At 41.6% G+C, this 22,271-nt stretch overlaps 4 protein-coding genes across 11 annotated transcripts; 2 read left to right on the top strand and 2 right to left on the bottom strand.

Moving 5' to 3' along the window:
- The first annotated feature begins 65 nt into the window (after positions 1-65).
- On the top strand, positions 66-2,931 carry LOC124193052 (meiotic recombination protein REC114-like). 2 transcript variants are annotated; one of them, XM_046586710.1, is made up of 5 exons: positions 66-1,022; positions 1,122-1,207; positions 1,279-1,318; positions 1,439-1,655; positions 1,740-2,931. In XM_046586710.1, exons 1-5 carry the CDS (start codon positions 756-758, stop codon positions 1,877-1,879), a joined length of 750 nt encoding a protein of 249 aa, XP_046442666.1. In that variant the 5' UTR covers positions 66-755; the 3' UTR covers positions 1,880-2,931. The 2 variants fall into 2 exon arrangements, with proteins under 2 accessions (XP_046442666.1, XP_046442665.1); XM_046586709.1 differs by having other exon boundaries at positions 1,279-1,655.
- On the bottom strand, positions 1,980-14,429 carry LOC124193046 (alpha-actinin, sarcomeric). Of its 6 annotated transcripts, none has more exons than XM_046586693.1 (19): positions 13,518-13,672; positions 13,130-13,413; positions 9,238-9,472; positions 8,986-9,160; positions 8,710-8,791; positions 8,547-8,628; positions 8,215-8,300; positions 7,084-7,176; positions 6,779-7,009; positions 6,577-6,653; positions 6,334-6,430; positions 6,138-6,262; positions 5,884-6,055; positions 5,569-5,805; positions 5,237-5,254; positions 4,890-5,078; positions 4,560-4,800; positions 3,963-4,222; positions 1,980-3,860 (listed from the first exon to the last, which is right to left on the bottom strand). In XM_046586693.1, exons 2-19 carry the CDS (start codon positions 13,244-13,246, stop codon positions 3,666-3,668), a joined length of 2,712 nt encoding a protein of 903 aa, XP_046442649.1. In that variant the 5' UTR covers positions 13,247-13,413; positions 13,518-13,672; the 3' UTR covers positions 1,980-3,665. The 6 variants fall into 6 exon arrangements, with proteins under 6 accessions (XP_046442649.1, XP_046442650.1, XP_046442655.1 ...); XM_046586694.1 differs by lacking the exon at positions 8,215-8,300 and adding an exon at positions 7,558-7,643; XM_046586699.1 differs by lacking the exons at positions 5,237-5,254; positions 8,215-8,300; positions 13,518-13,672 and adding exons at positions 7,558-7,643; positions 14,357-14,429.
- Positions 14,430-16,105: 1,676 nt separating this feature from the next.
- LOC124193051 (centromere protein L-like) lies at positions 16,106-17,910 on the bottom strand. Its single transcript, XM_046586708.1, has 5 exons — positions 17,712-17,910; positions 17,393-17,647; positions 17,022-17,334; positions 16,794-16,953; positions 16,106-16,723 (listed from the first exon to the last, which is right to left on the bottom strand). Exons 1-5 carry the CDS (start codon positions 17,908-17,910, stop codon positions 16,646-16,648), a joined length of 1,005 nt encoding a protein of 334 aa, XP_046442664.1. The 3' UTR covers positions 16,106-16,645.
- Positions 17,911-18,116: 206 nt separating this feature from the next.
- Positions 18,117-22,271, top strand: LOC124193048 (AFG3-like protein 2). 2 transcript variants are annotated; one of them, XM_046586704.1, is made up of 13 exons: positions 18,117-18,592; positions 18,655-18,956; positions 19,232-19,363; positions 19,426-19,519; positions 19,603-19,768; positions 19,834-19,981; positions 20,051-20,169; positions 20,235-20,356; positions 20,426-20,579; positions 20,638-20,763; positions 20,827-21,155; positions 21,226-21,621; positions 21,766-22,271. In XM_046586704.1, exons 1-13 carry the CDS (start codon positions 18,506-18,508, stop codon positions 21,985-21,987), a joined length of 2,397 nt encoding a protein of 798 aa, XP_046442660.1. In that variant the 5' UTR covers positions 18,117-18,505; the 3' UTR covers positions 21,988-22,271. The 2 variants fall into 2 exon arrangements, with proteins under 2 accessions (XP_046442660.1, XP_046442661.1); XM_046586705.1 differs by having other exon boundaries at positions 18,318-18,592; positions 18,655-18,923.

The raw sequence follows: 22,271 nt of genomic DNA, 5'->3' as shown, positions 1-22,271 counted from the left end.
ACTAACACTGTATAGCTATGTTCACAATAAGCTCCTCCTCCCTTCACAGTCTTTTTTTATGAATGAAACCAACTATTTCTTTTTTTATTTTCTTTTTTACTTTTTCACTTATATTTTCAATCTCCCCCCTCTCCTAGTCTGAACGACATCTAGCGGCTAGAAGCGGCAACTAACTGGAAGCGATCGTATTTCACACCGCCGGTTTTTCTTTTCAATCGCGGGGTCCCATTTGTCGGTCTCTCTCTCTTTCTCGTCTTCACATATATACTACTCGAGAAAAAGGACTTGAAAGTGATTTACAGCGTGATAAATCTGTTGAATTAAACATGCCGACAGTTACATAAGCGTTAGCCGTCCTTGGTCTCTCCAGAGACTCTTGTGGCTGACTGTCGAATTCGAGGAGTGTCTCCAGCCACAAAACGGTTGGCCAACTGCCATCGATACCTTTCAAATGACATTGAAATCACGGCTTGTTTTATTTCTTTGCCAGTCTAAAATTAAAAATGCGACATTTTTTTTTTCTCCCCGCCAATTTCGCTGAAACAAAACAAATAATAATACAAGATGGCTGCTGACGACACGAAAAGATCGTCTGCATCGTTAAGACACACACACATTTCTCGACTCGAGATCGGGCGCGTGTGTGTTATTTGGTCTGCCTCCATTGCTGCCAGTGGTGTGGGTGTTTGGTGACAAGTTTTCTTGTTTTGTTTCATCAAGTTCCGATCGTTCGTTTTTCGGTCTTGTTTCAAAAAATGGCGAGCCAGGCATCTCAGAACTTGCAAACAAGAAGCAGCAAGGCGAAACCAAGTACATCAGCAGCAGCAGCAACAGCATCCGAAAATAATTCTGCGGTAGAACTCCTCCTCCCAGCCTGCAACAACAACAACAATAACAACACGTTGGCGAGATGGCCGTTATCCAAATATTCTAACTTTATCATCAGCCAAAGGCCGGGTGTTGGAACGTGGCAAGAGAGAACGGCAGGAGAGCCCCATGACATGTGGATTCAAATTACCCAAGTGAGAACACTATCGATAATTATGCACACACGCCATTTTTTCTTTTGTTTTTCCAAATGAGTCATCAACTTTCCTTCTTTTTGTTTTGTGTGGTTGCAGCGTCGTTACATTCAGATTCTTCACGGTGACGTGTTACTCGAGTGTATCAACTTGTCGGAGGCCCAGGGAGTGTGGAAGGCCATCAGGTAAAACTCAAATCTCGACAGACCAAATGAATCATTTCGTTATAAGCAACAACTTTTTGATTATTTTAAAGACGGGGACCCAACATGTTGTTCGTCGTTTCCAATAGCAAGGTAAGGGGCTGGTTGGCCACATGTCAAACTTTCCTCGGCTTTTGTTTATTTGTTTGTTATTTGAGGTTTTTTGTTTATTCACACATTTATAAACGCTTATTGAATTCTGTCACGCACCAGGAAAGCAGCCGCAAATTTCGTATTCGCTTTCAGCCAAACAACCAGGAAGAACCGACGGCCGTGGCCTACGCTTGCGCCTGTCACCTGTCCCGCTTTTTTACTTTGCACGACGCCGATCGACAAGGTCAAGACGACGACCATCCACCTTCTTGCACCATCTCGATCAAGCAGTTGGCCATCGCCGTCTTGGATCCTCAAAATTCCAAATGGCCTTCGGGTGGGTTATTTAGAGAAAAAACGACCTTTGTCCTCCTTTGACTTGTTTATTGGTTAATTGATTTTCAATCGTGTCACATTTTAGATTATACGGAAATTGGCGAGTCTCCCGAACTTGTGCCGGACCTCCTACGTTCTTGCCTAATGGATCCTAATTTCCCCGCTCTGGTCGAGGCTGTGGAAAGTTCGCTGAAGAAGTTGATGAACTCGGACAATTCGAGTTAAAACCAAATTTTTCGTCATGTCATTTTTTAACCAGGCAATCGTAATTTTTGTAACACAGTAATATTTAAATGAGTCGTTTGTTTTTTCATACACAAGACGGTTTTTCTTTTCTTTATCTTTTATATTTCTTCTCGTTTCTCCATGTGAACACCTGGCCATGTTTCCAAACACGAAAACAAAAAAATAATAATAATAAATGTGGAAGAAGGAGCGGGAGGATGCGGAGGAGGTCATGAAAGTATTTGAACAAGGAAAAAAGCAGCGTATGTTTATTTTGTTTTAAATTAATCCAGGTTTCTTTGTCCACGACAGCGAAACTATTGAATAAAGCAAGGGGGTGGAAGAAAAAATAGCGCTTTTGTTTTTTTTTAGTAGGATATATCATCATTAGATTATTAATAATTAAGAAGACTATAATATATCGGAAGAGAGAAAGAGAGGGAACGACCCGCCATTGTATTAATCTGCAAATGTTTTCGGCCTGTGTGTGTGTGTGTGTCATTTTTAATTTTCTTTTGTAAATAAAAACAAAAAGAAAACACACACGAAAGGTAAAAAAGAAATAATCATCAGGTTAAAGCGCGGTAACACCCTCGAAAACACATGGCTAAATGTTTTTTTGTTTCGGGATTTAAAAAAAAAAAAATGTTTTTTGAAAGGTAAATAATCAGCAGCGTCAGAGGGTTAACTAGACGAACAAAAAAAAAATTCAAGACGACCAAAAAAAAGGTAAATGATTTGTGTATAAAAATGAAAAAAAAAGCCACAAGTGACGTCCCCCAAAACGTGTAACGTCTCAAAAATTTCTAATACAATTGTCACGATGTTGACTCTCTCCCCCACCCAAATTGAAGAACAAAACAAATCGGTGATTTAAACAGTTTGGCCACTTTTTTGCGTCTCCTCTTTTAATTCTTATTCTTTTAAAAGTTATTATTTTTATATTTGATTTTGCGTGTTTTTTTTTCGTGTGTGTGTGTGTAATGTGTGTTTCTCTGCTTAGCAACGACTAGACTTGCCCTGGACGCACTCACGCCCTTATTTTTCTTCTTCTTAAAACAAAAAGAAACTGGCCTATGTTTTAACCGCACGCAAACACACACGAGGATGAGGAGAGCAGCAACACAAGAGGAGGGAGAAGGAACCTAAAGTGAAGGTTAAGTCAATTAGGACACGGTACGTGTGTGTGTGTGTGCATGGGGGGTGGATGGGGGAGTTCCGGCGAGAGAGGGGGTGAGAGAGACACGAGAAGACACAGAGGAGTCAACAGAGGGAGAAGGAAAAAACACAAAAAACAAAAGAAAAATTATAGAATAAATGGTTTTTAAGACTCAGAGCCAGTCGACGAGATATGTTAGCATTAAAAAAAAAAAATTATTACAAGGCAGTGAGTTTTTTTTTCTTTTCTTTCCTTATTTTTCTTTCTCTCTTTTAAATATATCCATCGGCTCCTTCTTTCTCTTTTTCTCTTGTCGCTCATTTGTCTCCACACACGCGCTAAATTGTCGGCGATTGGTTCCAGTGAACAATGAAAATCTTTTCTTCCCGAGAGGACGACTCCATGGTGACGTAGTTGTATAGTAGATATAATTTTATGGTAAACAAAAAAAGAGTGGCGTCGCGGCGTATAGTTGTTGTTGATATTTGCTTCGTAATATTTGATGGTAGACAAGTTGCCTCGTTGTTTCTTTCTTCGGTGGCTCTATAATTTCGATATTTTCAACCTCCTTCTTCTTCTTCTTCTTCTTCTCTCGTAGGTTTTTCTTCTTTCTTTCTTTTTGTTTTTTTACAGATCGGACTCGCCATAAAGTGCTGTGGAGAAGGACATGTAGTCCAGGGCGTCGGGAATACCATCCGGGCCCTTGTATGGCTGCATGCGCTGGATGCAGTATTCGGCCTGGTCGGGTGGCAGCTCGCGACGGAGCTCATCCGGCAAGATGTAAGGTTTGTCGCCAGCCAAAATGCGGAACGAATCAATCACCTGCGATGGGAAGGAAAATTGCAAGAGTCGCTCAAGTCAATTGACATGGAAGGGGGAAATAAAAAAGGGAAAATGTCTTGTGGTAAGAAATAAGATGGAAACCTGTTCGGCCGTGTCCGAGTCGGTGGACTCTCGCGTCATAAAATCGAGGAAGGCATCGAATAGAACGTAGCCGCTGTTGTTGGGATCGACGATGGCCATGATGCGCTGGAAGTCGATATCTCCCTGCTTGTCCTTGCCGAGTGAATAGCCCAAACTGACGAGACATGACTTGTATTCGTCGGGCTTCAGGTGGCCGACACGGTTCTTGTCAAAGTGGTTAAACGAGCTTCGGAATTCGTTCAACTGTTCCTGGGTGATACCTTAAAAGAAAAAATAAAGAAATAAAATCAACAACAAATATTAACAAAAAAGGGACTGCCAGAACAACATGGGATAACAGACAGTTGCGAGGCTCGAGCGCATCAAATAAAATAAAAAAAAGATTATGCAAGAGTTCAACGATCTGTCGCTTGTCTCTACGAGAGCAAACATCCGCCCAACCGAGTCAGCATAATTTCAATTGAACTGCTGCTTCGCATCCATTAGCGTGTGAAGCAACATTTGGGTGCTGCATGTTTTTTTTCGGGGGTGATGATATGAGAGCATCGGGAAAATTGACGTTTCCTGTCGATAACGAAACTTGTTAGACTTTGATACCTTTAGAATCGCGCGTCAAAATCTGGTTTTCAACTTCGTTGATGTTCCGGTTGATGGAGGTGAGCAACTGCTCCCAGCCGACTCGAAGCGTTTCCATGGTGTACTGAGTGTATCGGTTTTCAAACACCATCGATTCTTGAATGCCCTGGTTGAGCTTCTCCAACTCTTCCATGTGCGACTTGTAGGCGTAGACGTTCTGCTCGTATTCTTTCAAGCGGACCAACTGATCCTCCAATGATCCCTGAACATTCATTCAGCCGACAAAATACACACACAGAAAATCAGTTTGGCGACATCAAAGGGGAAGAAGAAGTCTTTGAAGAGACGGACCTGCATTCCCATTGCGATCGAAGCCACGGCGTCCATTTGGCGCTCAATCCACGGTCCAACCGAGTTAGCCTTTTCGGCAAACTGGCGGCGCATAAGCTCATTGTTCTGTTGTTTACGAAGCTCGGCCTGCAGAGTGCCGTCCCTTTGAGGAACCAACTGACGGACTTCCGCCCATTTGGAAGTGATGTCCTAAAAACAAGAGAAAAATCAAATTAGTCCAACGACAAAGTACAACTTTTAAGGCGATTGAAGGGGTGGAGAGAAGGGTGAAAAAAATGAAAAACGATAAAAAAAAAATAAGAACATTCCCCATAGCCCCTTCACCAAGCAAACAGGCATGTCTTTACCTTGGGTGATGATTCATCCTTTTAACAACGAGCGTTTGCAGCAAAAATAGGGGAATTTTGGTTTGTTTTTTCAAGAAAAATAGTTAGTTTGGGCCACACACACACACGACACACAATAAATTAGTGATTTAAAACAAAATCAACGCCAACGGCGACCCAGTTGATAAGCGCCAAATTAAATTCAAAGCACGCAAATTTTGGTGAATCAGCAATAAAATCGTATCGAAATGATTTAAAAACCAAAAACGGTTAGCACTCCGACCCCGTGTTATCTGCACGATCCGCAGCAGAGGAGTTGACAGCACGTGAATCAAATATTTGTTTCTTTTTACCTTGGCCGTAAGACTGGTGTATGGATTGTCCAAGCCGCCGGGGATGCTGTGCTGGCTGGCAATCGATTCGACTTGTTGAACCAGACCGACGATCGATTGGTATTCCTTATCCGCCTCGCCGAGCGTGGCTTTGAACTGTTCGTGAGCATCCAACAAGCCCTGGATTTCTTCCATCGTGTGGACGATGAACATGTCGACCAAATCCTCACGTGCTCCATCCAACCAGTTGTTGAAAGGCTATCAATGAATCAAAAAGAAAGATAAAGCTTTTGGGAAGAAGCCTTTTAAGCATGATATCGGTCTTGTTTATATTACCGCGGCCCTTTTGGCAAACTCCAAATGAAGTTGATCAATCTTCTCCAGCACTCGTTCGGCCTCCTCCAATGCTTGACGACGAGATTGGGTTAGTGATCCCAGTCGATCCCACTGGTCGCAAATAAGCTGACAGCGGGCGTTAACCGAAGCCGTGTCGTGATAATCCAGCGCACTGAAACAACAACGAAAATCAACGTTAGTAACCCACAGCAACAATAATCCGACGGTTGCTCTATTTCGAGTATGAAAAATACTTGAGTTCTTGAGCGATGGCAGCAATTTGTTCGACTCGATCCTGGTGGGCAGCCAAGTCGCTCTCGAAAGCTTCGTGCTTCTTCTTGAGAGCCTTCAGTTCCGGCAGGCGGCAAGAGCGGAAATCCTGTCAAATATATTTTTAAAAATAATTGCAATGAATATTGGCAATCATAACATTTTGATGGGAAATTATACCTGAGAAGAGAGCATCTCTTCTTTGCCTTGAGTCCATCCTTGATGGATGTCGGATTTGTGCTTGAACTTCTGGGCCAAATGGTCCAAACGTTCCAGTCTAAAAAAGATGATTAAAGATTGTAATGATAATAAAAAAATAACTTGTCGGCCGCACGAGACTGTGACCGTCCTAGGCCACCGCACTTGCAACTCTGTACAACAGGTAAATGTCTGCGGGGCAAAGAGAGAGTCTAAAGTAGTTACCTCATCATTTCCGAGAGGAGCCACTCCTCAAACGATTTCTCGCACCCTTCCAAGCCTTTCCATGCATTGGCGATATCCTGCAAAACCAAACAAAATTGAGTTGATAGGAAACAAAAAAGGAATAAATAATAAGCCGATGGCGGGAGTTTCCATCGACCAGAAAAAGAGGTAAATCCGGGGTAAGTGCGGGGTGCCAACTTACCGAAACCATTTTGCCTTCGGTGGGCATGTACGCTGGTCGGTTGGACAGACGCAGCTTTGTCTGCAGCGTGTTGAAGTTGGTTTCCAGTTTGGCCTTCTGTTCAACGCGAGGAGGCTTGTGCTTGCGGCGGTATTGCCGGTACTCGTCCAATTTCTTTTGCACGCCGGCCAAAGAATTGTCAGTTTGACGAGACTCGAGCCAAGGCAAGGTCCTCTTGATCCATTCCAACAGCTAAACAGAGAGAAAGAGGAGAAAGATTATTTGAAATTCGATGGGCGGTCAAGTACACAAACTTAGTTACTTACGTCGCTGGCCAGACGCTCGTATTCTTCCATGAGGCGCTCATTCTCCTGGTTAACCTTGAGCACTTTGCAGATGCGATTAGCTGCGGTTTCCGCCTGTTAAATAATAAGAGGATAAAGTGACATCGTTATTCCTTTAACGAGACAGTGCGCGGGAAGGTCTCGGTGTCGCACACTTTTTCTAGATAGAATTAAATAAAGAAAGAAAAAAACACGGTACATATCATGCACAGTCGCTCGGATGGAACCGACTTGAACAACAACACAGAAGCAAACACAATACGATATAACCCATGCTCTTTAACGGTATCATCTGGCAGAAAATTCCTCAAACTGAAAATTTTGCTGTGTCCACCGCGGATAGACATTATCATTTTTCTCTTTTTGGTTTTTATTTTGAGGTGAGAGCGAAAAGATCAAAAAATATTTTCTTTGCTGTTTTCAATATGTCAGTCAGGAATGGAGAGCCAAATTTACCTTAATTTTTCCGGCAAAGCAATGATAATAAGAAGAAACGTAGGTCATGATGGCACGCTCGTCAGGCATGGCGGAATTGCACAGGTCTATTAAGGTTAACCAGATTCGTTTGGGTTTTTTGTGATTTTTGCAAAAAGGTTTTAACGGTAAGATGGTAGTGGGTCAGTTTTTGTTTTAAGTGTTTTGTTGGGCGAACGGGCATGCGCACCAGGCAAATACATAGAAAAAAAAGGGAGAAAAAAAAACGACAAAGCATTCAGATTAGTATAGTCACCTCTTATACATCCGTCACTTCGGCTAAATTTGTTTCATAAACACACAAAAAAAAGGCGAATCAAATTTGTTATCAATTGTTTGAAAGATTAGTCGACTATCGTACATGTCATGCTGCTGTTAATTCAAGACACTTTTCGGTTCCAGTCAAAGCTCTCTCTGGGCCCGATCGAATGGATCCAGGTGAAGAGAGAGAGAGAGGGAAATAGATAGAGAATTGAATGTTTGTTAATGTTTTAAAAGCTCGTCTTTTCTTTTTTCGTTTTCCACAGATACAAATCTGAGTTTTTTCATTCTAATTATGTACGTCAGCACAAAATAAAAAATAAATGTCTCATGCCACGATATGAGGTAGCATTTAATTGTTGTGTTCCAGGTTCTAACCTGCTGGGCACCCTGGAAGGCGTGGTAGTAGCACGAAACGTACGTCATGATTGCACGCTCATCCGGTTTGGGGGTGTTGATCAGATCTGTTTTACATTCGAGAGACGTATGTTTCGGATATACACATCATTACAGAAATATTTCTTTAAAAATAAACTAAACGGCCCACGATGAGCATTGGTTTATACGCCGCCTGATTTCTCAAAATAAAATAATTCCTCCCCCCAAAACTTCAAATCTCTTCAATTAAAAGGCAATTGATAATAAACCTCGTTGTTTTCATGAAACATGTGAGGCTAACGGTTCAGACGATAATGGAGACTTGATTTTACCTTCTGGATCCAACATGCGAGGGATGTCCAGGTATTTCTCGGCTACGTCGAAAGCCAAGTTCAAGTTTTCCAAAGGATTGTCCTGTGTGATAGGAAAAAATGGGAGCAAAGTTAATTGAGGCACTAAAAATAGTTATTGAAATAATGACGACACTCTTCGTACCTTGGACAGCTGGTTGTAGTTGGGTATCAGATCCGGACGATGACGGTGAATCAAGGCACAGAAGGCAAGGCCATCCTTGAAGCTGAAATAAAAATAGAGAGACGGACAAGAAGAAAAAAAAAGGCGAAATTATTTCCCCGAAACCCAACCGGTTCATTGAGCAGAACAGACGAGCAGTCATTAAGACACGGCGTCTACGCCGTCTGCATGGTCCGTCTCACCGCCAACGCATTCAAAGAAACTCGTTTTCAAAGAATGGACAGATTGAGCACATACCTGAGGTGGAAATTTTGAACGTTAACGTTCTTGTAAGGCGCCGTCTTGCGCTGGCACCACAAGAGGAGACCCTCCTTGGCCGTCATTTCCTCGACGGAAATATCCTGGATGGCGAAGCGCAAGATGATGGTCCAAATCATACCCAAAGTCATTTTGGTGTTGCCATCAACGATTTCTGTGGGGAAAACAACAAACAAAACGCGTATTAAAAGTATTCCATTTAATAAGAAAGGCATAGAACGTGTAGTATACCTTCAGCTCCGATGGAGACGAGCTTGACGCCCTTGCTGGCGATAAAATCTAGCGCCTTGTTGACATTGGCAATCTTGTGGAATCTCATCTTTCCCCGGTCGGGCTTGGGCAGGGTCTCGCCGGAGATGACTTCCAGCAAGAGCATGAGCTTGAGTCCGTTGCGGAAATCATCCTCGATGTTGTCAATTCCAGTTCCGGCTTTGCGCAGGTGAGAATTGCACCAGGCTGTAAAAGTCTACCAAGGAAAACAAACAAATTCGTTAAATTCCACATGACGTGTCGATCCCGATTTTCAGCTTATTTAGCAGATAACCTTTCCCAGTCCAACTACGCACACTACGTACAGTCATTAACACCCAAAAATGTAAATAAAAAGCAAAAGTAAACACGGAAAAAAAAAAGAAAATAGGAGAGGCCTGTCAAAACAAGGCGAGTTTATCGAGGAAAAAACCAGGACAACCAGGACAACGGAATTTTTGGGTCTTTTGTATTTTTCGTCGCCGGCGAAACGTGACGGCCGTTGGAGGGCCGAGCAATCAAGAAAAACACAAGATTGTCTTTCTTTTTTCTTCTGGTGAGAGAAATAGATGGGATAGGAGGAGAGCCTCGGGTTTAGAACCGAAGCGTGAAGAACCATCTGGTCGGCATGTACACTTCAAGAGTCACATCATTTCGATGGGCGAAATACGAGGCATTTCAAAAAAAGACGATAAGTCATAAGAAATAATCTCTTACCCAAAAGGCACCCTGAGGCCGCAACCAAAACTATACACTCTGGCCCCATTTAAATATGATAAAAATATTATTCCGCTGGCGTCTACACATTCGTACCTTTCGGTGGGATTTTTCTTCTTCATAATAATAATGAAGGAGACTCGTTACTGAATAAAAGAAAAAAGAACAACGCTACACACACTAAATTCAGCGTTTCTTTCGTTGGCTTTTTATGATCATCTTTCCGGTCGAAACCGCATCTGAGAACCTGATACTCGGGGGGCTTCATCTTCTTTAAGACTTTGGATTCGTTCATTTCTCGAAGAATAAAGAATGGAGAGAAAGATAAACCCCAAACAGACAACACTATTTTTCTGTCGAAACCGCATACTCCCATATCTTCTTTATTTCTCATTAACAGATGATGAAGATTCCATCACACACAACGGGCGCACGCACACAAGAGCGGACCCCAAAAATATCTAACTATTCTTTCCGTCAGAAAAGAATAAGAAAAAGAAACAGTTAAAAAAGAAAAGAGTAGTACAGTAAAGTAGTGAACTACTACCACTACAACTTGATGAGGAAAACGAGTCTCGTTTTTAAAATAGAGTTACCGCTCCCGCACAAAAGTCTGCGCTTGGATGTAGAGGAAAAAGAAGAAGGAGAAGCTATTTCGGGGTAGCCGAGAATCTCGTCCACTCCCGATCTGTGAGCGCCAGCAGCGTGAGGGACCTTCTTCTTCTTTTTTTTTCTTCTTGTTGTTCAGAGTATATGGAGGAGAACGGGGGAGAGGCGTATCTAAGAATAGATTTCGTGGGGTCCGAAACCGGAACACCATTTTCACGACAAATCTTCCGCCAGTTTTGCCGCATCGTCCAACAATGACGTCATCAATTCCTGCTCGTCTCTGACCCCACCCTCACTTGGCTGTGTGCATTTATTTCATTTGACTTTTTTATTTTTCTTTCTCCCGACTATCAAATTACAAGAGTTAATGGCTACTGGCGACCATTCAGGAATTATTCCATAAACAATAATTGTTTCCCTTTCAAATTGGACGCGGTTTCGCCCCCAGCTCTACACACACATACACACACATGGCCCCACCAGGTAACGACCCGATGCGAAACCGTTTTTCATCGGGCCAGTGTGGGAGGAGGACGGCACTTTCTTGGGATCCGGCCAGCCAGGCATTTCTTTTCTGTTCCGACCTAATCGCACTGTGCGGACTCACATCGGTGGAACGATTCTCTGTCGTCACGGTCCGTCGCATGTGAATCCCCCCCCGCAATCAAAAATTATCCTAATACTACCACCACTACTACTAGCCTTGATTCCCCCCGCAAGCTATCGCCTGTGCACCGAGTGTCATCAACTGGTTCTGGACAATGAGGCCGAATAAAAAAGGAATTTTGAAAAATATTTAAAAAAAGACAAAAAAGTTATACTTCTTTCCTAACCGGTATTCTTTATATTTATTTACTATTATTTTCGCTAGAGTCGCCCTTCCTAGAGAATAAAATAACCCAGCCAGAAATGAAGACGGACGTGATGGCCATGTTAAAAGCTTTGCTTTAGTGGGACAGGTTTCATTAAAAAACAAGGAAGAAAAATTGCCCTCAATTTCACGAATTTATAAAAAGTGACACATGGAGAGAGAGAGAGAATAGCAGGGAGGGCACACCAGGAAGTGTCTGCGACACAGAAAAACAACATCTGTTAGGATCAATCAGAACAAGTCAATCAGCAGACGGTTTTTTTTTATTCTATAGCCTTGAGAAAAACATGTTGTTTGCCTTTTCCCGGGTGTAAAATTATTTATGAAATGGAAATCAATTCGGGAATAACATTCATTCCTGGGCAGCTCCGATGGAAAGAAAGAAAAAAAATGAAAAACGAATTGATAATTCAAGGTCTGAGATGCCAGCCGTCGCGAAATGTTATGACATTCATCGTCGGCAGCGACCGAAAGTAAATCGGGAGAGTAAAAAAGAAGTTTAAAAAATAAAAAAAAGAGCAGGGGCAAAAGAAGTGTCAGCAACCTGAGCTAAATCTGGGCTAAGTTTAAACACACTGTCCGTGAGAGAAGGCGAGCGCCAAGAGCGGGATTTTTCGTGAGACCGACGAGCAAAAGTCCGGAAAAACGGCGGCTATAGCCACAGCCCCTTCTTTGGGCACCGGTTCTTTCTGATTTCAAAGGCGTCGGGGTAGTAGTAGTAGTAGCAGCAGCAAGGGTTGGCCTTTTAAACTGTCTGCTCTCTCTCCGGTACGGTTAAAATTCTCCCGGTAATACGAAACCGCTTCAATGATGCACGACCGATTGAATAACGAGAAAATAGAAAATCTCATTTTGTACTTTTTTTTTTCTAAAAAAAATATAAAAACGTTTTGTATGTTTGTGGACAAACACCGGAACTTGCATGCACGCCTACGGAAGGAATAACATCCTTGTCGAATCAGGTGTAACACACACACGAAATTTGTCAACATTTTCTGTTTTTTGTTTCTGGTTTCGTCCTTTTCTTAACAACTGGGTCAAACGCCATCGGAAGTGTCGACAAAAATTTCATAGGAAGTTGGAATTTGCCAGACTCGATAGCAGGAAATGACGATAGAGAGAGAGAGACCGTTGCACCATTTTTTGTATGTCCAAAAGGGCAAAGCCAAAGAGTGTATGCGGGAGAGAGAGTGTCGGTGGAAAAACAAACATCTATTTTTGTTCCATAGCCCGGCACACGGAGGTAGCATAGTATATATATTATATACGCTGGGAAATGTGTTGCACACACGATCATATCGACTAGGTTCCTACCGTTGTTTTTTTTCCGAGTGTGTGTGTGACTGTGTGTTGTCTATCCGTAAATGAAGCTCTAAAAAGACCCCCACCACTATACAACCATATTTTCCCTTGTTGTTTTTCTTTCCTCCTTTTTCCACCTAACGGACAAATAACTTCTGGTCACATTGCCCACAACTGGGGGAATGCAGTCAGGCAAACGCATTTATACTTCTGAGAAAACAAATCTGATGAGGGGGGAAAGAGAAAAAGCTGCCGTTTTCGTGATCGTAAACACACACACACCGTTGGGTAGCATACAAACAACCCTTCTTCTTTTTTCAAAAAAAGCTATTGTCAAGTTTTAAAAAGAATGGCAAATGGAATTTGGTATCTTACCTTTCGCTGTTGTTTCTCCCAAGCTGGATCGAGTAATCCCTCTCGCTCCCATTCTTCTTCTTGCTCCATATAGACGCCGTTGACATCCATCATGGTCGTCATCGTCATTTCGACCATCGTGCTCGCAAACAGAAACAGAAACAACTGATTTGCCTTCAATCAAATGGGGGCTGGATGCCTCTTGGAGAAAAAGAATTGGAAGCTAAATTCCCCCAATAATCACACGACGTTGTTTGGGACTCTTCACTCCGTTTGGATGATGCTGAGAGCTGTTGATGTCTCCCCTTTTTGAACGAAAAGTTTGGCGTCAGTTATTGCTTAACAACCAAACAAACGCTGGTGACTAAATCAAAAAATTGTGTAACAAGATGGATTGTGTAAGCCTTACTAGGCGAATTGTGAGGAGAAAATCGCTTTTTAACCAAGATAATTCTGTTTTTTCACCGGTGGAGGATAATGATCGTCGACAAGGCAAGACCGGCCTCGACTGGCTTCTCAACCTCTCCCCCCGTCTGCAACGATTCGCTACACTAGCGACACCCTATTTTCAGACGACGGACACACACACAACCGCCCAACTACCGCCGTCTGAATTTAGCATGGCGCAGAGTATATCCATCCCATTTTGGTTTTGAAATCTAATGCCAGCCATGACTTTTTTTTTTGTCTTTTTTTTCCTGTTTGGCTTTTTTTTCCCTTGAATTCTTTGAATATTTTTCGGTTTCTCTAGTGTAGTGTACGGTAGAGAGGGAGCTACTACTACCGTCTCTCGTTATATATCTGGCCCACACAGCAGCAGCAGACGTCGTTTAATCACCTTGACGTTTTCTTCTACACACTTCTCTTTTCTCGCTTAGATATTTGAACTGGAGACGTCGCGACGAAGCGGCCTCCTCCGACCGTATCGTTCGGCTTTGGCCGGCCGCATTTTCTCGGGAAACGCTTCTCCTTGCCAATTTCAACTCTTCATCAACTTATTTCCGTGCCGCAGTCGCGTATAGACCGCATGCTCTCCTCCACGTTAATGTATAGCTTTTACAGACGGTTTTATATCGTTTGTGCACGGTCAAGAAACCTCGGGAAAGAAACGGCACATCTATTCCCACGCAACAACGCTAATACACCCAACGCGTTTCCGTCTGCCCGTCGCCATGGTTTCTCTCTATAAAGCTCTTTTTTGAGTCTTAAACACACAGACAACCAATTATTAAACGTGATTTTCTTTACCTTGGTTTCAAAGAATGTTGTGCGTTTTCAAAGATAATTTTTAACTGTGCATCCCCCATTCCCCTGGCCAAGTAATGTAACCGAATACCATCCATACTTCAGGGCGACTTTTATCTTACATCCGAGCTCGAGATAAGAGGGAAAATCGGATATTTATCCTTGTCGTTTAAATAGCCTTGACGTTTTTCCAATCAAGATAAGAGGCGTTGTTAGTGTAGACTTACGCGGTTGAGTGCAATCGGAATACAATGTTGTATTTTTCTGGGGAATAGAGGAAATGTGTTAAAATGCCTTACGGTAAATGACTAACACCTTTTTCGTAGTAGCAGTACGGTTGGTGTACACGCCGATTGAATTCGTCCGCGGCCCTCCTACTTCCTATCTTTGAAATTCTAAATCTGGTGGGATGACTTCACCTCTGCTTCGTTCGCACAACAACACCGTGTGTCCGGCAAGTCTCTGCCAAAACAGCTCCAGCAGCAGAGAAAAGAAAAAAAAAGGGAATAGTACACAAAAAGGAATAATAATACTTATGAGCATTAGATATTTTGACCTGGGTCGAAATCCCTTTCATGTCTGGCTTACTATCGCACAACATACTGATAGTCAATTCAAACAAATAATGTATAAATGATCAACGTATGATAAACGTTATTTGAATCAAGCTTTGTAAAAATATAAAAAGAGTTGAGTTTTGTTAGAGCACAAGACTCTGCTTTGACCAACGGTTGGCACGCTTTTATTACTAAGCAGTTTCAAGAGGGACTGTCAACAAGCCTAGAAAAATAAAAATAAAAACATTGCTACTTTCAGACTTCCACCTTTTTTATTTTATTTTTTTTCAACCAACGATCTTCATTAGTGAGAGACGAGATGTCGCTAGCCATTAACTTCCAAGCCGGGCACACATGCACACACCAAATAAAAGAATAGCTGAAGAAGAGGCCTCGTCAGCTTTCTTGCGCGTTGTGCCTAGTTCTTCTATATATAGATTTCTTTGGCGCTAGTCGTCATTCGTTTCGGATGGAAATAAACGGACCAACTATCACCATCTTTCCTATATGTATCAAAGCGAAAAATCCCACGGCGCCTTCATTCAGTGCCGTGTCTGCGGGAGCTTTACGCGTCGCCTTAATTTCTCTAACCAACAATTACACCAACAGCTAAGGTGCTAAGGTGGAATTGAGGCGAAAGAAAACCATAGCCAGGGCATATCTAATCAAGTTTCATTTCACTTTACACAACTAAAGCCCAAATTAAATATTAGATCAAGAAAAAATGTTTCACTTGCTTACGTCAAACGACCGGTGCAATGCAATAAAAGCGGAGAATTTTAATCAGACTCAAGGAAACTACTGAATCTTGAAGCGTAATACAGCCAACAATTTTTTGGGTCTCTACACAAATATACTTTGTAGCTACGTATTGGTAAATTATGTGGATAATGTATAGTGCGGGGGTTCGTATTCCCTATCGGCTCCTTCTCCACTTCCTTGTAACGCAATTTTGTCAGGTCGAGTCACCGGGTCCCGTATCACACAGGATCTTCTATCGCTGATATCTTATACCGGTCTGTAAAATATGAAAACGGATATGTCGAATGCATAATGAATGACAGGCTGGCGTATTTCGATTCCTCTCTCTCTCTCACTGCAGTTGATTTCAATGACCGAGTAGTGGACCTTTGCCAATTTTGTTGGCGTTTCTATTACCTACGTGATGCCTACATCCGCCTCTATCACCGCGACGTCCGCTTTAGTTGTCTGTATTAGCAAAGATATATTACCAACATCACATTGAACTGAATAGATATATTACAAAGCTTTCCGCTAAAAGATATGAACGATATGGCAAATTTAAAAGGAGTTCCAAGGTACGGAAGAGGTTTCTTTGTAATGGATAAAACTGAGTTTAATAAAATAGATAGAGACTCCATCTGTAGTCGGGGCCAAGAGATCCTTTCCGACTCCGTCGTGGATGTATGATCTCTAAATGCGTAAGAATTGTTTGTTGAATCATTACAAAGACTGATTTTTTTCTTCACATAAATTAGAATATGGTGCACTCGGCTTTGTTAAGGGAAGACTACAATATCCAACACTGTATGCTAAAAACAATGATCACTTCTCCTCGGCAGGATTGTTGACTGACCATGGGATAGGGAATTGGATCCGAAAAGGATACCGCTTAACTGTTGGCCGTTGCACAATCTTTTTGAAAGAGAAATTTTCAACTGGCAGTACAAGTTTTGTTTGTTTGAAAAGCTGTTCTTGTTATGGTTGGATAAAATCATTCATGTTTTTTTTCACATAAGTCAGCAATGAAATGTAAAATCCTAGGGATGAATTCGAGAGTGTTCACTTTAACCTAATAGAAACATAAACGGGCAAGTTAGTTCAATTCAACAATCATAAATTTTTCGGCACCTAATCCTTACTTTCCCAACAGTATGAAGTTCAAAATCAGGAGTTTTGTACATGATCAAAGGAACGTTATTCAAGTTTAGACCAACAGTGTTTGCAGTGTGTTTTATCAACGAAGAGTAGAATCTTTTTACTTCGCTCAATTCTACATCGCGGTTGTCCATATCATGGATGCTGGATTTCAAATAAAGTTCAAATGAGTTAAGTGGCAAGCAAAATATGTCTAAATATTATTGGTTTACCAGCTCCAAAGGTCCTTGATGAAATTTACAGAGTATTGACATTGGATAGTGTCTGTTCTTGAAGGAATGCCATACATAAAGCTTACTTCTTTATTATTTCTTGATTCGTTTAAGAATCCTGACCAAGCTGCAATCATCCAATGCATGTCATCGGTGGGAATTGAAACTTCGTTTATGGAGGAAGAAAAAACGGCAGACAAGCAATGGTGAACTTTATCTCTAACACTTAGTGGGCCTCTTGCCAAAAGAACCGGCAAATGAACAACACCGTCGGCTCTTGATTCTTCAGATTTACGAGCTGATAAAAGGAGACCTAGAAAGAGAATATGCTAGTTGCTGGTTTCAAATTTAAAGTGATTACACCAACTAACCTTCGTAAACAAGTCTAGGCTGTGATAGCTGTACATCTTCAACTTTAATGTGAACTGGTAGATCTTCTTGGTCAAATCCTTGAATATCCGGTTTAAGTACAAATTTTGCCTGTAATGTCACTGCTTGAGTGCTGAAAGAGTTGACCAGGTATCTTGATAAAATACGTCCATATCGGGGAAACGTGGTTGGTTTTGTATGGTCAAAGCTATTCAAGTCAGACACACGATAGACACTCCACATTTTCCGCTTCAAATCTGGAAAAAAAATTAAAAAGTCAGTTGTCAGTCTCTTCTCTTCTTGAAATGATGTGATGCTTACCTTCAAATTCTTCAAGGTCATTTTCATCCAACTCTGGTTCCACAATCTCAACCACAGTCCGCCGCCGACTTGCAGGCGTCTTAAATTGTGGCGTCTTGATTGTGGTTCGTAAAGCAGTGACATTTTCGTCCGTTTGATTAACAGTTTTAGTTGCATTGAGGTTGAAGGGCAATAAAATACTGCTTTTTCGTCGGCTCATGGTGTACTCCGATTTACACAGTCAAAGAAACTACATACTCCGCAGTCTGAACGAATGTAAAATTTAAAAGCAACGGAGTGAAGTTAGAAGTAGAGTTTAAAATTTGATTGTGTTTACACTGGAAAAACCAAAAAAAGATCCAAACATTAGCAGCCAAGTTTTCAAACGGGCGCTTGGTTTAACAATTTTTTTTAAAACTGATTATAGACGCACCTCGGGTGGACCTCTAGTGGCCATTTTACGAACTAAATTTGAATTCTAGAAAAATGAATCAAATTGTGCTTTAACTTTCGTTTGTGCGAAAAATTTATTCAATAAAAATAAAATTCTTACGGTTGACGAGTATAGTATGTCGAGAGATTGTCCTTAGGAATTTTTAAAAGATGATGTAATTCCGCGCATGTCTGTATCTAAAATCGCATAATAATACTCAGTTTACGTAAGTGTTCGTCTGCTTGAAATCGTCTCCTCGAATTCATGTGCTACTTGGACTCTTGGAGGAGCATTTGATCTTAACGATAAGTTTTATTTTCAGTAATAGTTAATAAAATCGTAATTGAAGGTGAAATATTAGGAACATTCTTTTGGCGATAAAATGGCTTATCGCCAAGCAAGTGCTTTTCGAAATTTAGAATTGTTGGTGCAAAATAGTTTCACCAGACGACAACTAAGCCGGACGATTGTACGTATATTTTCACTAGTCACAGTCCAAGCTGACGTAATCATTTACATTTTGCATCTTAGATTGAACGGAATCTTCATCTTTTGAATGGAAACTCACCATCTCACAGCAAGATACGGACCATTCTACAACAGTGGCGTCTTCATTTTTCTGAAAAACCCCCTAAAGGATTTGAAAAATATTTTAAGCCAGGAAATACTGCAAAAAATGCATCAAAAGAAGCTCCTAAAGAAGTACCAAAGGATGCAGCTCCAAAAGAAACACCTAAAGAAACACCCAAAAGTGGTCCATTTGGCACAGGGCCTCCGTCTGGAAAACCATTTTCTATGAAGTACGAGTTTAAATTTGGATCTTCAGGGGGAAAGTAAATATACCATCCATTATTCACTTAATGTTGTGTGTGTTCCACCATGTGTATGCTTTATGTGAATTAGTGGTATGGTATTCACTTTTTTAACCAAATTGGGATAGCCTAGAATGTTTTAGAATAGCTTTGATGTTTGAGTTCATTTATACAGAATTTAACATTTTGTATTCCTTTATTTTTCAAGCAAACCTTGTTATGTGGCTTTCCCTTTTTGAATATTTTACGTACACCCCACAAAAACATCAATCATTTGCATTATTATTTCCTTTTAGAGACGGCCGTGGCGAAGGAGGCAAAGAAAAATACATGATTTACGCTGCCATCGGCACTGTTTGTGTTTTGGGTGCCCTCACTTACCTCGAATTGAATAACAGAGAAATAACGTGGAAAGAATTTATCAATAAGTATGTGTTTTCTTTGATTTCAAATTTCTACAATCATTGATTTTATCTTTTCTTCTTTATAGCTATCTTGCTAAAGGAATGGTCGAGAAATTAGAAGTCGTTAACAAAAAGTGGGTTCGAGTTCGACTACCTGCTGGAAGTAACACATCCGATGGGGTAACGTTAACGTGTTACATAATTTTTACATAACAGTATGGTAAATCAATATTCTTCTGTTTAAAAATTAATATTCGTCGCAGAGCTCTCTATGGTTTAACATAGGAAGTGTAGATTCATTTGAAAGGAATTTGGAGAATGCCCAAATTGAATTAAACGTAGAATCCCAAAATTTTGTGCCAGTTGTATACAAGACTGAAATGGATGGTAGCACTGTGAAGGATTTGATTCCGACTTTGCTCATTATAGGTAAATTTTAAACAATTGGAAAACAACCAACAATGTGGATTATAATTGTTTTACTCTTTGAAAAGGTTTTTTGATCTTCATGCTAAAACGTTCAAGTGAAATGATGGGTGGAGCTGCCGGTCGTGGCAAGGGCCGCGGTGGTGGCTTGTTTGGAGGTGTAATGGAATCCACTGCCAAGCTGATTAATCCTACCGATATCAAAGTTCAATTCAAGTAATGAACCAATAACGCTCTATTGATATCTTTAAAAGATATCAAATATGATATTTATGTTTATTCCAGGGATGTTGCTGGCTGTGAAGAAGCTAAAATTGAAATCATGGAATTCGTCAACTTTTTAAAAAATCCCCAGCAGTATATGGATCTAGGAGCTAAGATTCCAAAAGGAGCAATTCTTACTGGTACTTCCTTCGCACTTCACATCATCTTTTCTGTCAGAAGTAGCTTATATCCATTGCCTTTTTAGGGCCACCTGGAACTGGTAAAACTCTCCTGGCAAAAGCTACGGCAGGCGAGGCCAATGTTCCATTCATTACCGTGTCGGGATCTGAATTTTTAGAAATGTTTGTTGGTGTTGGACCATCTCGAGTAAGATTGTCTTTTAATTCACTCGAAACATTCCCTGTATTTGTAAATTGTTAACAATTTGTTTAACAGGTTCGAGATATGTTCGCCATGGCCCGTAAACATGCTCCTTGCATTCTTTTCATTGACGAAATCGACGCGGTTGGTCGTAAAAGAGGAGGCCGTAACTTTGGGGGCCATTCAGAGCAAGAAAATACGCTTAACCAACTGCTGGTTGAGATGGATGGTACATAAAATTTAAAATGTATATGTATGGATAGTTAAATATCATGAAAATTGAATAGGTTTCAACACGACAACTAACGTTGTCGTTTTGGCCGCCACCAACAGATTGGACATCTTGGATAATGCTTTGTTGCGTCCTGGGAGATTCGATCGTCAAATTTATGTTCCTGCTCCAGACATTAAGGGTATTTCCTAATTGAATTAACGCATTGCAGAAGTACACAGTACTGATGCTTTGGTCGTGTTAGGTCGTGCCTCTATTTTCAAAGTCCATTTGGCCACCCTGAAGAGCAACCTCAACAAAGACGATCTGGCTCGCAAGATGGCAGCTTTGACTCCGGGATTCACAGGTGCGGATATTGCCAACGTCTGCAATGAAGCCGCTTTGATAGCCGCTCGCGATCTAAACGAGTCTATTGAACTCAAGCACTTTGAGCAAGCTATCGAGCGTGTTGTTGCCGGCATGGAAAAGAAGAGCAACGTTCTTCAGCCGGAAGAAAAGAAAACGGTCGCCTATCACGAGGCTGGTCACGCTGTAGCTGGATGGTTCCTTGAACACGCCGATCCACTTTTGAAGGTATTATCAAATCACTCACATGTGTATCAATGTCAAGTATCGATAGAATCCTTTTTCGCATCCGGTCTAGGTCTCCATCATCCCCCGCGGCAAAGGTTTGGGTTACGCACAGTATTTGCCAAAAGAGCAATATTTGTACACGGCGGAGCAGCTCTTTGACCGGATGTGCATGACACTGGGTGGTCGAGTGTCGGAGCAGATCTTCTTCGGTCGCATCACAACCGGCGCTCAGGATGATTTGAAGAAAGTCACACAGAGCGCCTACGCTCAAGTCGTTCACTACGGCATGAATGAAAAGGTGGGCAACGTCAGCTTTGACATGCCGCAACCAGGAGAGCAAGTGTTGGAGAAACCTTATTCCGAAGAGACCGCACAGTTGATTGATAGCGAAGTTCGCGTCTTGATTGGCACAGCCTACAAGAGCACCCACGAACTCTTGACCCTACACAAGGAGAAAGTCTTGAAGGTAATGCCCCTGTTTTGATTAGCTCAGCAGGATCTCGTTATACTTGATTGTTCGCTAGCTGCCTGTTTTTCTTCTTCTATTGTCCCTTTCTAACTGATTTGTCTGTTGTCTTTTGTCTTGATGAACTCTTCTGCTGACACGTAGGTTGCCGAGCGTCTGTTGAAACAAGAAATTCTCAATAGAGATGACATGATTGAATTACTCGGCCCACGACCCTTCCCCGAAAAATCCACGTACGAGCAGTTTGTTGAGGGAACTGGCTCGCTGGACGAAGACACGTCCCTTCCAGAAGGTTTGAAAGGATGGAACAAAAAGAAGGAGACGGAGCCGGAGAAGAAGGACACCGATAAGAAATCGTCATCATAAACAGCAAAATCTGGCCCGGCAACAACGCTGCACCATTTCTGTTGTTGCCTTTTGGCCTGAGCTACGTGTCTGCGTGCCGACAACGACGTTGAATGCTCTCCCATCGGAACTTCCTTTCAGCGGGCCAGTCAAAGTTTCGTTTCTTGCTACTTTGCTGGAGCTTCTCTAGTTTTTCGGGAATTTCTTTCGTTGTCGTTTGTTGCATTATTAGATCCTTTTAGGTCCACAATGGAATTTTGTACAGGAAACAAATCAATCGACAATAAAAAGAGAATCTTAGATAA

Source organism: Daphnia pulex, chromosome 4 (assembly GCF_021134715.1).
Source record: "Daphnia pulex isolate KAP4 chromosome 4, ASM2113471v1".
NCBI lineage: Eukaryota > Metazoa > Arthropoda > Branchiopoda > Diplostraca > Daphniidae > Daphnia > Daphnia pulex.
Note: the sequence above shows the minus strand (reverse complement) of the source record. Positions and strands in the feature narration are given on the sequence as shown.

Excerpts from the sequence above, each read along its gene's own strand:
- LOC124193052 (XM_046586709.1), top strand. The coding sequence starts at position 756 with ATGGCGAGCCAGGCATCTCAGAACTTGCAAACAAGAAGCAGCAAGGCG. Across the intron at positions 1,023-1,121 it reads TGTGGATTCAAATTACCCAA|CGTCGTTACATTCAGATTCT; the intron begins GTGAGAACACTA and ends GTGTGGTTGCAG. Across the intron at positions 1,656-1,739 it reads AAATTCCAAATGGCCTTCGG|ATTATACGGAAATTGGCGAG; the intron begins GTGGGTTATTTA and ends GTCACATTTTAG.
- LOC124193046 (XM_046586693.1), bottom strand. The coding sequence starts at position 13,246 with ATGGTCGAAATGACGATGACGACCATGATGGATGTCAACGGCGTCTAT. Across the intron at positions 6,654-6,778 it reads CCGAAGGCAAAATGGTTTCG|GATATCGCCAATGCATGGAA; the intron begins GTAAGTTGGCAC and ends TTGGTTTTGCAG. Across the intron at positions 6,056-6,137 it reads GCCATCGCTCAAGAACTCAA|TGCGCTGGATTATCACGACA; the intron begins GTATTTTTCATA and ends TTGTTGTTTCAG.
- LOC124193051 (XM_046586708.1), bottom strand. The coding sequence starts at position 17,910 with ATGAGCCGACGAAAAAGCAGTATTTTATTGCCCTTCAACCTCAATGCA. Across the intron at positions 17,335-17,392 it reads GCCTAGACTTGTTTACGAAG|GTCTCCTTTTATCAGCTCGT; the intron begins GTTAGTTGGTGT and ends TTCTCTTTCTAG. Across the intron at positions 16,954-17,021 it reads ATCAAGGACCTTTGGAGCTG|CATCCATGATATGGACAACC; the intron begins GTAAACCAATAA and ends TTTGAAATCCAG.
- LOC124193048 (XM_046586704.1), top strand. The coding sequence starts at position 18,506 with ATGGCTTATCGCCAAGCAAGTGCTTTTCGAAATTTAGAATTGTTGGTG. Across the intron at positions 19,364-19,425 it reads TGGAAAGAATTTATCAATAA|CTATCTTGCTAAAGGAATGG; the intron begins GTATGTGTTTTC and ends TCTTCTTTATAG. Across the intron at positions 19,520-19,602 it reads GAAGTAACACATCCGATGGG|AGCTCTCTATGGTTTAACAT; the intron begins GTAACGTTAACG and ends TATTCGTCGCAG.